At 31.0% G+C, this 15,712-nt stretch overlaps 2 protein-coding genes across 2 annotated transcripts; one reads left to right on the top strand and one right to left on the bottom strand.

Annotated features, from left to right (window-relative positions):
• Positions 1-763: 763 nt before the first annotated feature.
• LOC107478995 (3'-5' exonuclease-like) lies at positions 764-1,432 on the bottom strand. The gene has a single exon (XM_021136807.1). It carries the CDS (start codon positions 1,430-1,432, stop codon positions 764-766), a length of 669 nt encoding a protein of 222 aa, XP_020992466.1.
• A 13,606-nt stretch (positions 1,433-15,038) lies between these two features.
• On the top strand, positions 15,039-15,689 carry LOC127745502 (3'-5' exonuclease-like). Its single transcript, XM_052258274.1, has one exon. It carries the CDS (start codon positions 15,039-15,041, stop codon positions 15,687-15,689), a length of 651 nt encoding a protein of 216 aa, XP_052114234.1.
• The last annotated feature ends 23 nt before the right edge of the window (positions 15,690-15,712 follow it).

Raw genomic sequence — 15,712 nt, 5'->3', positions numbered from 1 at the left:
GTATTTATGTCTTTTTATACATTAATCAAACGTAGCGTCTATGTTTTTTTATAACGCAATGTTATTTAACATATGTAATAAAGACACATGATAAGTTTATCGAAATAAATTTTTAAATATTTTTATTTAATCTTATGCTTTCCTTACTTTTCTCAAGGTTTTTTTCTCAATATTTTGTTCCTTCTTTATTTGACTGTTTAGTATAAAATTGATTAATTATTACAGAATGTTCACTTTATTAGGTATGTGATTGCATGGTTGTTTTTTTTTTAAATGAATATTTATTTAATTTAGATTGAATTTAAGTAGATATAATAAAATTTTATAGATATTCATTTTACTAAATATGTGGATAGATATTTTAATTGGATATAATAATAGATTTTTTTTAATTTGATTTAATCCTTTTGTATTCACATATTCAATGCTAAACATATATCAAATAACAAAAAAACTACAAAAATAATATTACTCCAAATAGCCAATTATATCACTCTCAAAAGTCAAAACATTAAAACATTATAAACCATTAAGTAGCATAGAAGTAACACAACACCAACCTAAAAACAAAACATTCAAAGATTAAATAAAAACAGAAACAAAATCAACAGCTATTTTCCTTCATCACTCCACTAATAAGTACTACTTTACTAGTAATAACTAATAATAACCATAAACATTAAAAACAACATAACTTAAAATAAACAAAAACTAACTAATAGCCCAATAACACCCCACACTATAGACATGCATATCCTGATGATCAACCACTCTTGAGAAGCTTGTGGCCAATCTTGTAAGAAGCATAGGCATCAATACAACCATACTCAACTTGTTCATTGCTCAAAACCCTAGATTCCCAATCGCTTTGACAAATATGCAAAGGCTTCAACATGTTCAAACCAACCAAACCACAAGCAAGTCTCTTCAACCCTGGCTTCCTATAATACCTAAGTGGCCATTTCTTATTTGAAAGCTCTCTAATATCAGCATGAGAACGACATTTAAGACCATACTCATTTCTAATCTTAGAAATATCATCAGCAACATCAACCCCCACAAAAGTGAAATTAGGGTTCATGAGAAAGTTCTTGAGAGAAAGAGGCAAATTGTCAATGTAGAAGAGTTGCAAGATAAGGCACTTGTCATCAATGCAAAGTTGCAATGTGGCGGATTTGTTGCTCAAATATGGAATCCCAGTTGGTCTCCATTCAACATCTAAGCCGACGACGACGAATGATTTTCCTGCATATAAAATGTTGATTTCTCGAACCCATTGATCTACAATGGTGGATTTGTCAGTGACTGTGGTTTCAATTGCTTTTCCATCAAAGTTGATAGTGTATTTGGAAGTGTCAGGGTTGAATGAAACGGTTGTGGCACCACTGATTCCATGTTTATGGATTGATGATGATGATGATGACCTAAACATGATTCTTATATAAATGAAAAAAAGAGGGAAAAAAGGAAGATAACTAAAGAGTTTGGTGGTTAGGGATGAAAAATAATTTGGTAACTTGGGATGTATTTATAGACTTAAAAGAAAGAATGTAATGTAACCCTAACCCTAACACTTCTTTTATTGACACAATTAACCCTACCCTTTTTTCTTTGAGTGATGATGTATTTTTCAATGAAATTTCATTTTATTTTTTAAAATTAAAGTAATTATTTGGGTTTACTTTTATTATTTACTATTTTGAGTGTTTATTATTTGGTTAAAATTTAGGTGCAGTCGACTTCACGTGAAATTAATAATTGAAAGCCGTTTGATGATTTGACTAATTTGACTAAATTTTTATTTAACGACTCTCCGCTATCAACTTCACGTGAAGTCGACTGCAACTGAGTTTTCACCTTATTATTTTTACCAAGCTATAGAATAAATCTATCATATTAAAAAAGAAACTACTAATCTACTCACAAAACATAATTCGGCAAAATTATTTAAACACTGAAAATCGCCTAAAAATTCTAAATTACATTTTTCTTAATCCTAATCTCAATAGCCCTTTTTCAAATCTCAACTTTTTCTTTATTTTTTTCTATCAATTTCATCACTTTTTTTACCAACATCACCACCGCCACTAACAGTAAATCCCACCTTCGAAGACAAAGAAAACTTTGGCAGCGCACGGCCTGTCGCCAGAGACTGGATATAAAAGTGACAAGTAGCACATCTTATAAGAAATAATGTTAATCTTTGGTGACTTCGTTCTAAAATTATTTATTAAAATATTTTTATTTAACTTATAATTATAAGGAATATAGAAAGAGATTAGGTGGTCATTTATTCTGATTTGATTTATAGTAAAATAGATCTAAATCTATCTTTAATTTTAAGATTTATACATATTAAGATTATTAATAATTTTTTTTTATAGAAAACATGTAAATTTTAAATTTTCAGTGCATTATTTGTATTAATTAAAGTTACATGTTTAAAAATTTTTATTTATAATAATCTTAATATTTATATAAGATACAAATTAATTAAATCTATAAAATAATTAAAAATACAATTGTATACATTCACTTGAAGATAGGGAAGAATAGTTAATCCATATTAATAATTATAAAAAATTGAACAAAATTCTTTTTAAAAGAAACATATATTAATAATAGGAAAGGATAGATAGTACTCCCTATCATCTCATTACTTAAGCAACAAATGCACTTTCATTGGGCATAACAACGAAATTGGGAACACTAAAAGTCTACATCCTAGAAAAATGCATCATCACTTATTGAATGACCATTGATATGCTCACTATTAAGTAGGACAAAACAAGAAAGGAAAAACGTTATTATATTATTATTTGATCCGTCTATATAAATATACATCACATTTTATCAAATCTCTTTACATTCATTCTAGCTAGTTTGATCCACCAATTTTTGTCTCATCATTTTCTTTTACCTAAGAAAAATGTCTCATCATTTGGTTCCCTCGCCAATAATGAATTTATTAATTTGGAATTTTATTTATTTATTATTATTTAGCCAACATATATATGTCGTAAAGACACAAATTGAAGTTATCAACTGAAGTAAGTCCAAATGTTTAGGGCACCACTAATTCCATGTTTAGGAATTGCTGATGATGATGATGACGGTCCAAGCATTTTCTTGTGTAAATGAAAAATGAGAGCCAACACAACAAGATATCTAAGGAGTTTGGTGGTTAGGGACGAAAATAATTTGGTAACATGGGATCTATTTATAGACTTAAGAAAGAATATAATGTAATCCTAAACCTACAACTTCTTCTTTTTACTGACACAGTTAACCCTACTTTTTCTTCTTGTTTTTATGACCGAGAGTGCATGTATGTTCATTTAAGGGATCATGTATTATTTTTTTAGGATGGACTCTTAGTGTTTCGAGTTTCGTTGGCAAACCCAATGTAAAGAGATAGAGTAGAATAAATGTAATTTCATTTTATTTTTTTTAAGTAACTATTTGATCTTGCAAAGTATATTTATTTTTACTATTTACTATTTTTCTAAGTTGATAACCCTAATAAATGTTAGTTTCTCTTTTTTTTTTATTAACATTAAGTTGATGTAGTATGCAGTGACGGATTCAAAAAATTTTATCCGTGGAGACAAAATATATATATAGTATAATAATAATTTATATAATTATATATAGTATTATAAAATATAATTATTCCTCAAATTATTTAACTAACAAATTAAAATAATAAAATAATAATTTAAATAATAAATAATTTAAAATTCTATTTTTTTGGAATATAATTGAACTAACTGGATTAACTTCTCCTTATCAATTATAAGAAATGAGCGTCTTGGATTCGGACAAGCTATATAAAGAAGTATCAAACACAAGAAATAAGTGTCTTGGATTCGGACAAGCTATATAAAGAAGTAATTTAGTATTCACCTCTGTAAAAAGGATGTTGAGTATTTGAAGTTGTCTATCAACCACTTGATAGAATATCTCAACTTGAAAATGATGTAAATTTGAGATCTTTTGAGCTTTGTATCTTGATCTTTCTTGTGACACAAATATATCATCTATTTTTTGAACAGTAATATTATATTTGTCACAAAACAATGAGACTTCGTCAATTAAAAGATATCAACTATCATCTCTTATAGTTACAACCGTTGCTTAGACACTTTAATCAATGTCATAGCATTTACAATATCTTGATATTTTTTAGAGTTTATACTGATAATATATTCTTACATGATGAATTGCTTAATATATTCATATAAAAGATCCATTAAAATAAGAATATAATAGTATATAGCTTTAATTTATTAGAAATATTTGAAGCTAGCATATTATAAATACATCATAAATTCATTATAATTGAATACCACAAAAGTACAATGAAGAAAGATATTCAAATGGGAATATTACATGTAGAGTAAAATATCGTTTTTGTCCCCAACGTTTGGATAAATCCTATTTGTGTCTTTAACGTTTAAATCATCTTATTTGTACCCCTAACGTTTGTAAAAGTAATTCAATGTTATCCTGCCATTAATTACACATCATGAACGCTTTAGTTTGAGTTTTAAAAATCTCTTCTTTAAGTTAGAATACAAATATTTGGGATAGAATCGATGATCCACTCTGAAAAATAGCTCATCAAAAGTTGAAACTAATTACTACAACATTTACATAATTCACTTTTTTAGGGACATAATTGAATCTAAACACAAATAGTGGGTATAATATTAAAATCGAACACATCCAAGTGAGACCTAATTGAGAATGAATACATCCAAGTGAGAATAATTAAAAAATATAATCTGATTTGTTAGTATAATTGATAGTAGGATAACATTGAATCACTTTTATAAACGTTATGGATACAAATAGAACGATTTAAACGTTAGAAACACAAATAGAACTTACCCCAAACGTTGGAGACAAAATGATACTTTACTCTTATATATAACACAAGTTAAAGGAAATTAAAACGCAAGTCCATAATTTGCATTAATTATCCTAATAGAGATTTGAAGGTACAAATTCCAGTTTCTTTGCCAGTAGCCAATTGTATATGGCAGAGTTTTGATGTATAGAGTTCATACTTTGGAAGCTAGGACTGAATGATCAGAATGTACTTTAAAGTGCTTGCTATAGAAACTGAAAGCTATGTACTGTAAGCTTCTAAATCATCATCCTTTTTAACATTCATATCATAATCTCCTCATTCCCCTCTCATTCTTATTCATATCATAAGTTCCTAGATTTGTGTTTCTCTATTTTCAAAATAATTCTTCTATTATAGAAAAATGTCAAGCCAATTACATCAGAACACAATTACATCAAAACACAATTATATCATCAAAACTCTATTATATTAGAAGTTTAGAACTCTATCAGTCTATTAGAACACAATTACATGATTTACATCAGAATAAATTCAATCACATCAAAACAAATTAATTAACTATATCAAATTGAATGAATTAATGAACTATATCAAATTAATGAACTATATCAAATTAATAACAATGCAGCAAATGAGAATAAAAACTGAATGAAGCAGGGTACCCAACGGCAAAACCAGCGGCAACCAAGACCCAGGTACCAGCGGCAGAACTAGCGGCACGGCGGCACCCAGCGGCAGAACCAGCGACACTCCGCACACCCTGAACTGCTGAAGACAGAACCAGATCTACACGTCGAAGGAATGAGAAGACAAAACCAGACGAGGATTTAAGGCTTACAACTGTGAAGACCGAGGAAGAAGAAAAAGAAGAAGACGACCTCACCATACACCAGACGCTGAAGGAACGCAGCGCCAGAACCAGACGCGGGCACGCTGCAATGCAATGAGAAACTGACGAAGCCGACGCAGGAGAAAGACTAAATGGAGTGAGCGAGTGGCGGGAGACGACAGTAACTGAGGGTTGGAGTCTGGAAGCGGTCAAGCTGAAGTTGGAGGCTGGAGCAGAAGAACAAAATTGAAAAAGAGAAGGAGAAGGATTAGCTTATTAGGGATTTGAAGGGTGAGGAGTGGGGTCAAAATGAATTAGATGGTGGGGCAAATTAGACAATTTACTAAGAACTACTAATTAATTTTTCTAAATTCACCCACTAAGTGCTGAGTAAATCCGTCTTTAGTAGTGTGTGTTTGGATTACAGTTTGTAAATGGGAGTTTGCATAAAATTGATTTTGTAAAATTGATTTTGATGAAAAATAAGTTTGGATTAACGTGATTTATGTTTGGCAATCTTTATATTAAAATTGATTGTAGTAAAATAAACATTGTTTGCAATATACTACTCAAAATTACTTTTAGATGAAAATTTATTAAAAGAGACATCAATTTAAATAATTTATATATATATATATACAAAATCAGAATACTAACAAAAATAATATAAAAATATTTATCATATAAATAAAATAAATACAATAAAAAATAAAAATATGAAAGAGAGTATTATAAATTTTATAATATCAAATAAAAAAAATATTCTATAATTTTTTTTAGCACTGTTAGCACTATTTAATTTAGTATTATTTTGGACTATAAATTTTTATTATTTATGGCTTTATTGTTACTTATAATTAAATTTTTTTGTTTATTTTGTCCTTTTTTATAGGATTATAATTTATATTATACAAAATTTTGATAATAAACGTAGTATATAATAATTACAATTACAAATTTTACAAAGTCAGAATAAAAAATAAAAAAATTAATACAAAATAAAAATAGAGTACATCAAAGAATAAAAAAAATCATACAGATAAAAAATAATAAAAATTTCATAAAATCAATAACATATATCATATGAACAAAAATACAATAAAAAATAAATAAAATTCATATGAATAAAATCAAATAAAAAAATTTCATACACAACATAAATACAATGCAGTAAAGGATAGAAAAAAAGAATTCATATGAACAAAAAAAGTAAAAATATCATAGAAAAATTAACAACATTTGTCATATAAATAAAAGAAATACAATAAAATAAATAAAAAATTATATGGACAAAGTCAAACAAAAATAAAAAAATATTTCATAAAAAATATACATATTAAAAATAGTATAGTAAATGATAAAAAACTCATAAAAACATAACATGAAAAATCAGAACACTGCATAAATAATATAAAAATATTTATCATATAAATAAAAAATATAATAAAAAATATAATTAAAAAAATATAATAAAAAATGAAAAATTAAAATATAAAAGTAAGTACTAAAAATAATAAAAAATTAAAATATTCAATTTGCTAGTAAATAAATAAATCTGAACTATTTTAATGAAAAAAAATTGAAACAAATAACTATGTAGAAGTAGAAAGAACTACAAAGAATTATTGTGAAGGTAATAGTTACTAGTATCCATTTTATAGAATAAAATGAAGGGTAGGATTGGTAACAAAGAAATAAAATTTTCACCTAATTTTTCAAGGATAATAAGCAACCATAAACGTGTTAGGTACCAGACAAATGACACAGCAAAATATAGAGATGAAAAATTAGAAATTTATATAAAATATGGAAACAATTGATGAATTGAATAACTTTCTTTGAGCATTACAACTTCTCTCTATCACAAGGAGACTACAATAACACTCTCTCTTGACAAAAGGAGAACACACTTCTCTCTACATATATAGGAGAAAACTACTCAAAGAAATATTATGTTATTCTATCTAAATGACTTTATTGAAATGAATTAAAGAAAAGCTCAATTTATAGGTGAGTCTCTTCAATATCAACCATCTGTCAATTAGAGGTATATAATTCTTCTCTTTTTCAACCATTAAAATCCTACGGTTATAAACTAGGATTGTTTATTACCTTTCATTTTATTTAGTTTTTATTTATTTATTTATTTTCTAAAATTAGCTTTACTAATTTTTACAATCTCCCACTTAAAGCTAATTTTGATAAATTTTCAAAATTCATGTTGCTCATGTATTCCATAGGCCGTATGAGGATCTACACCATTCAAACTTTTCTGTGTTGATTGGTTTTGTCATGGCATCTGCTAGGTTATCTTTAGTGTGAATCTTCTGCATATCAACACTTCCTTCTTCTACTACTTCTCGAACAAAGTGATATTATACTCCAATGTGTTTTGTTCTTGAATGAAAGGCAAAATTCTTTGCAATGTGCAAGGCACTCTGACTGTCACAATACACAAAAATCTTCTGCTGTTTGTGTCTGAATTCTTCTATCAAGCTTTGGATTCAAATAGCTTCCTTGCATGCTTGTGTAGCAGCTATATATTTAGCTTCGGTAGTAGATAAAGCTACAACAGTCTGTAATTTAGATAGCCAGCTCACAGCTCCTCATGCAAGTGTAAATACATAGCCTGTAGTAGATTTTCGTTTATCAAGATCACCTGCAATGTCTGAGTCGACATATCCATTGACAATGAATTCCGATCCTCCAAAATATAATGCAACATTCGAGGTCCCTTTGATGTATCTCAAAATCTTCTTAACAACATTCCAATGCTCTTTACCCGGATCTGCCATAAATCGACTTACCTCCGCAACTGCTTGAGCAATATCTGGCCTTGTACAGATCATGGCATACATAAGGCTTCCCACTGCTGATGCATACGGAACTCGAGACAATTCCATCCTCTATGCTTCACTACTAGGGCACACACTTGAGGATAATTTAAAATTCATAGGAAGTGGGTTGAAATTGGTTTACATTCTTGCATGTTGAAGCATTGCAAGATCTTCTTCAAATAATTCTTTTGCGATAGCCAAATCTTCCTATCCTTTTTGTCTCGGTGAATTTGCATCCCTAAAATATTGTTTGCTAGTCCCAAGTCTTTCATATCAAACTTCCTTGCCAACTGTGCCTTCAATTCTTGGATTTGATCTTTGTTGGGACCTACCACCAACATGTCATCCACATACAATAGCAGAATAATGAAATTATTATCACCAGACCTCTTGTAATAGGTACAATGATCTGAACTAAGTCTATTGTATCCAAGGCTAATAATGAAAGAATCAAATCTCTTGTACCAACACCTTGGCGCCTGCTTTAGACCATACATAGATTTAGTTAACCTGCAAACCAAGTTTTCTTTTCCTTGTTCTTCAAAACCTTCTGGTTAGAGCATATATATCTCTTCTTCAAGTTCTCCATGAAGAAAAGCAGTCTTTACATCTAATTGCTCTAGATGTAAATCAAATGCAGCACACATAGCCAAAACTACTCTAATAGCAGTTAGTCTCACCACTGGAGAAAATATTTCATTGAAGTCAACACCTTCTTTCTGAGCATATCTCTTGACAACCAATCTTGCACGATATCGTTCCACCTGATCATTACTATCTCGTTTGATCTTGAAAACCCATTTGTTACCAATGGCTTTTCGACCTACTGGAAGTTCAACAAGTTTCCAGGTATGGTTCCTATGTAATGCCTCAATTTCTTCTTGCATTGCTGTCATCCACATAGAAGCATCTGGATTGCGCATAGCCTCCATAAAGTTGTTGGCTCTCCATCTTCTGTCAAAAGACAATATGCATCATGGTTTGTTAAAACATAATTTGAGTGCCACGATGGTGTTCTTCTTTGTCGAGTGGATCGACGAACTTCTATGTCATTGGCCTCTGCTTCTTGTTCTTTGTGCTGTGGTTCTGCTTCAGAAAGATCACCTTCTCTGCATTTTTCATCTATTTGAACAGTGGTTATCTCTTTAACAGTGCTTTCACTTTCTTGTTCCTTTTGCAATTCATCTTCTGCAAATATCACATCTCTACTGACAACTACCTTGCGGGCAGTGGGATCCCACAGGCGATACCCCTTAACTCCGTCAGCATAACCTAAGAATATACATTTTCTAGACTTTGGGTCCAGCTTTGTTCTTTCCTGGGAATTGTACATTAATTACGTACACAGGACAACCAAATATATGTAAAGAAGAATAATTAGGTGGCTTATCTTGCCACATCTCCATTGGTGTCTTCAACCCAATTGCAGTTGATGGTGACCGATTTATACAAAATAGGCGGTTTTAACAGCTTCTGCCCAAAAAGACTTAGCTAAACCTGCAGTTTGCAACATAGCTCGTGCTCTTTCTAGAACAGTTCTATTCATTCGCTCTGCTACACCGTTTTGCTGAGGCGTATATGCAACTGTGAACTGCCGTTGAATACCTGCTTGCTTGCAAAATGTTAGAAAATCACCATGGACATATTCTCCTCCATTATCTGTCTTTGAATACTTGATCTTCTTTCCAGATTTAAGTTCTAACTTTGCTTTGAACTCTTTGAACATCGCAAACACGTCTGACTTCTTCTTGATCGGGTACACCCATAGCCTCCTAGAGTAATAATCAATAAATGATACAAGATATTTTGCTCCTCCTAGGGACATCTCCGGCGATTCCCACACATAAGAATGAATCAACTCCAATATGTGCTTGCTCCGAGCAGTTGATCTACCAAATGTCAATCTATGTTGTTTGCTTGTAATGCAGTGCTTACAAAACGGTAAGTTTACCGATTTGAGCCCGGAAATGAGATTACGTTCTATAAGAATCTTCAAGGCTCGTTCTGACATGTGGCCCAATTTTCGATGACATGTCATCGTCATTTCTTCTTAGCTTGCTGAAGCAACTAATGCCTCTACCTCTTGTAAAGTATCTCCCACAAGCATGTATAGATTTGTTGCAATCTTTTCTGCTTTTATTACCACAAGAGCTCCTTTAACAACTTTTAAGATTCCACCTTTAATATGGGTCTTGCAACCAAGTTCTTCCAGTTACCCAATCAACAACAAATTCTTCTTCAAGCCCTTCACATGTCTTACCCCTTGAAGTGAACGAATAGAACCATCAAACATTTTTATTTTGACAGTACCTATTCCAACAATTTCTAAGGCATGATCGTTTCCCATAAACATAGATCCTTCCAAGACAGGTTCATATATATACAAAACCAATCACAATGAGGAGTCATGTGCCATGTTGCTCCTGAATCAACAATTCAAACATCAGTGAGCTGTTTACTACCTTTAGAACCAATTGTTGCTTCGTCATACAGGATTTCTCCATCATCAGAGGTACTTACAACACATCCTTGAGAACTTGATCCTTCTGGAACCTTCTCTATACTCTTCTTATTCCAACAATCTTTCTTAAAGTGCCCTCTCTTACCACAATTGTAGCATTTGACCTGCTTCTTACTTTGTGTCCTTGGTATACTTTGACTCCCACTGGAACCACGCTCCATTGATCTCCCTCTTGTCATCAACAAAGCCTCTGCTTGTTTTGAGCTCTCTAATATATCTTCCTTATTCTTGCGCCTAGATTCTTCTTCAAGAACCGCAGCAGCCATGTCATCAAAAGAAAGATAATCACTCAAAACATTATTAGTTAAGTTAATGATAAACTGATCATATAAATCTGGTAGACTTTGAAGTAAGAGCTCTGCACATTCGTTTTCCGCCATGGTATATTCCAACGATGAGAGTTGGGAAAATAGCGTATTTAGATTGTTTATGTGATCCATTGTCAATGTGGATTCACTCATTCGAAGAGTATAAAGTCTTCTCTTCAAGAATATCTTGTTGTGAAGTGACTTGACTTCATATAATTTGGTGAGAGCATCCCAAATTTCCTTTGCTATTTTTCTCTCTGCTACATTTGATAAAACTGAGTCAGCTAGTGCTAAGTGTAAGTTTGCAACAGCATTGTTGTCCATCTCCTTCCATTTTTCATCTGTAATTCCAGTGGGTCTACCTTCAATTGCTGTCATGTAATTGTCTTTTCTCATAATGGCTTTTATCTTTAATTTCCATATGGAAAAATTACTCCCACTGAATTTTGGAATTTCATACTTTGCTGTCATTTTTTTTAGACGGTAACTCGCAGCGAAAAAAATAATCAACAACCTTTGGACCAGACAAATGACACAGCAAAATATAGAGATAAAAAATTAGAAATTTGTATAAAATATGGAAACAATTGAATAACTTTCTTTGAGAATTACAACTTCTCTCTATCACAAGGAGAAGACTACAATAACACTCTCTATTGACAAAAGGAGAACACACTTCTCTCTACATATATTGGAGAAAATTACTCAAAGAAATATTATGTTATTCTATCTGAATGACTTGATTGAAATGAATTAAAGAAAAGCTCAATTTATAGGTGAGTCTATTCAATATGAACCATCTGTCAATTAGAGCTATATAATTCTTCTCTTTTTCAACCATTAAAATCCTACGATTATAAACTAGGATTGTTTATTACCTTTCATTTTATTTAGTTTTTATTTATTTATTTATTTTCTAAAATTAGCTTTACTAATTTTTACAAAACGTGCAATGCAGAAGCTACAAATTTTAGTTTCCCCTGAACGTGTGTTTAGAGGCAAAATCAATTTTGCGTTCAAAAAGATAAAAATGGCCAAACATAAAAGTGAAATTTTCAAAAAGATCAAAAGCGCTTCTCTTCTTCCCAACGCGTTTACCAAACACACTCGTAATATTCTGACATAAATTGTTAAGAATATGCTTTAATTACGTGTAATGATATTACCACCACATTATATTTAGTGATATTAAACATGTTAATATAAACCGCGATATCGTATAACAGTACATAATTTATTTTAGGTATAATTACTCTGTTTGTCCCTATAATTTCACGAAATTTTCAATTAGATCCCTATACTTTTTTTCCTTTTAATTGGCCCCTGTACCATATTAATTTTTTTGATTAAGTCCTTATTAACGGTAAAAGTTAAAAAAATGTTTATAAAATATAATTTACTAATTTACCCTTACCCCTTCTCTTCTTTCTTTCACCCTCACCTCCATCATCTTCTCGCCCTCTTTTTCTGTCTCCATCCTACTTCTACCAACAAGCTCCATTCTTTCATGGCAGAAATGATTATACAACACAAATTCAAAACTAAAATTTTTGCCATAATTAATTTTTAGGATGATCAAAAATAGAAATTTTGTCATGACATAATACAAACAACACATAATCAGAACTCATAATCATAATTTTTTAACACAATCAATTTTGTTTAACATAATCATTGAGCAGAAGTAAAACCAATTCAAAAACAGAAGTAAAAACAGAAGTATAATGAAGCAAAAACAAAATGAAACTGAAGCAGAATGAAGCAAAAGTAAAATGAAGCAGAAAAAAAGGTAAAAGCAAAGTGAAGCAGAATGGAGGCCGAATTTGAGACGGCAAACAACAACAACGGACACGAATGAAGCAGCTCGTTGATAACATCTTCTAACAACGATGGCAGCAGCCGTGTCATACTTCGCCGCCTCGCTCTTCCTCAACCCCTTTCTTGCTCCTCGCAATGTGATATCTCTTTTGTGGTCTCTCTATTGTATTGTCTTTCTCTCTGTTGAGGCGTGAAGGGTGGTGGAACAAAGATTCAACGATGCTCCTATTTGATCCACGCAACAGATCTGGGAAGGTGGAAAAGCCAAATGTGACGGTGTTGGAGGCCGTCTCAAAGGTCGACACAACAGATCTGGGAGCTTTTATTCAGTGAAAATCTCAGCATAGTTCCGAGAACTTTTTTTCAGTAAAAAACGCATGGGTTTGGACCTTCTTCATCGCCAGCATCACCGCCACTCAGCCGCATCGACATCTATGAACTTTTCCAAAGCGATGAACTTTCATCGAATGTTCTCTTTCGCCCGCAGTTTCTCCAACTCCTTCTTCCCTTCAACCCCTTGTGTTTCTGGTCATTGAATCGAGATTGGGAGGTGAAAGGAGAGGTGGTCGGAGGTGGAATTAGAGTGGAAGGAGGGGTGCGGTGGAGGAGGGAAAAATGAAGGTGTGAGAGAGAGGCTGGAGAAGAGGAGGGAGACGGAAAGGTGGAAGAAGAGTAAAGGGTTAGTTTTGTCTTTCTCAAAATGAAAAGGGAGACATAATTTATGAATAAATATAATTAATCATATAAATATAATTAACAATTTTATATAGTTATTTTTTTTTAATTTAAAAATTTTATAATTTAAAATTTTAAATTATGTTAATAAAATTAGATTAAATAAAAATAAAAATATACCAGTACGATATAGATCGTACTATAATGAGTTTATGAAATTCTAAAACAAAATAAATCTTAAAAATAAAAATAAAAAATTGTTATGGAAAATAATAATTTTTTTTATTTTATTTCAATAAAAACATTAACAATAATAAAACACTAATTAAAAAAACGTTGCTTAATAAGTAAAGATGAGAGATTAATATTTTATGATGATTTTATGATTTTTATTTAAAAGTATAATTTTATGTTAGTGTTAATTTTTTAAATATTAATTTTTTTAAAAAATATAATTTGTTGGCATTAATTGTTTGATGATGTTATCAATATATAATAAGGTGAATGTTATGATGCCTAAAAGATGTTGTCTGGTTACTAAAACAGGTTAAAAAATAATATTTAATTTAAAAGATATATAAATAAATAATTTTTAAAAAATCAAAACTTACTACAAAAGTAAGTTAGGCAAAATTTAGGCACCAATTCATAGGCACCATAGAATTGGCCATATAATAAAGGCTCTATTAATAGAACAATCCCGCTACGTTAGCAACTGCCAACTTCTGCCATCTCTTATTTATGATTATGTTTAATGGAAGTGTCTTTGTGGATGTGTCTAATAAAAATATATTTTTTATGTCTGTATCTAATGGAAGTGTTTTTATAGATATATTTTTTCTGGATGTATCTCTTTATACATATTTTAAAAATATAATAATTAATTATTATTGGCAATAAGTTGACAGATAATATATTGATAATGTATATTTTTCCTTAATAGAATATCTGTTAAAAAATTGTGCCTACCACAGATTATAATATTGATAATGTAAAAGAGTTTCAAAAGGAGTATTATAACATTCACTATGTTACACTATATTCTTTCTTTTAAGTCTCTATAAATGCTTCCCAAGTTGGTTGCCAAATAATTTTCGTTGTTTAATCCCCACGAAATAATTAAACTACGCTTATATCTTCTTGTTTTCTCCAGTTTTACTTTTACATCAGAAAAATGGTCGGATCATCAACAATCCGTAATTACAAAGGAATCAGCGGTGCTTCAATCGTTTCCTTCTGCACCGACACTTCGAAGTACACTGTCAACTTTGATTGGAAACAAATTGAAACAACAGTGACTGACAATGCCACCGTTGTAGATCAATGGGTTCAAGGCATCAATGATCTATATCCAGCAAATGAATCCGTTATCGTTGGCCTAAATGTTGAACGGTCTGCAAGGAAGAACAGATCCGCAACATTGCATCTTTGCGTTGATTCGAAGTGCCTTATCGTTCAACTTTTATACATTGGCGAATTGCCTCTTTCTCTCAAGAACTTTTTCATCAAACCTAATTTCTTTTTTGTGGGCATTTTGATTGCTAAAAATATTTCTAGGATTCATGATGAGTATGGTGGTCTCAGTTCGGGTAGTGTTCATGCCGATATTAAGGAACTTGCCATTCAAAAATGGCCTGACCGGTGGAATCTGCTGGGTTTGGAGGATCTATGTAGCAGTGTGCTTGGTTTAAGTACGAAGAAGCCTAAGCTTGTGAGTTTGAGTAATTGGGATGTTAGAGTTTTGAGCGTTGAGCAAGTTGAGTATGCATGCATTGGTGCCTATGTTTCTTGGAAGGTTGGTTACAAGCTTCTCTGGGATTGTTGATCATGATGATGCATGTTTATGGT

The sequence above is a fragment of the Arachis duranensis genome, chromosome 3 (genome assembly GCF_000817695.3).
Source record: "Arachis duranensis cultivar V14167 chromosome 3, aradu.V14167.gnm2.J7QH, whole genome shotgun sequence".
Classification (NCBI taxonomy): Eukaryota; Viridiplantae; Streptophyta; class Magnoliopsida; order Fabales; family Fabaceae; genus Arachis; species Arachis duranensis.
The sequence above is the reverse complement of the archived record's forward strand: the minus strand, read 5'-3'. Positions and strand labels throughout refer to the sequence as shown.

What these genes read in the sequence shown, in the direction of transcription:
- LOC107478995 (XM_021136807.1), bottom strand. Translation starts at nt 1,432, where the DNA reads ATGTTTAGGTCATCATCATCATCATCAATCCATAAACATGGAATCAGT.
- LOC127745502 (XM_052258274.1), top strand. Translation starts at nt 15,039, where the DNA reads ATGGTCGGATCATCAACAATCCGTAATTACAAAGGAATCAGCGGTGCT.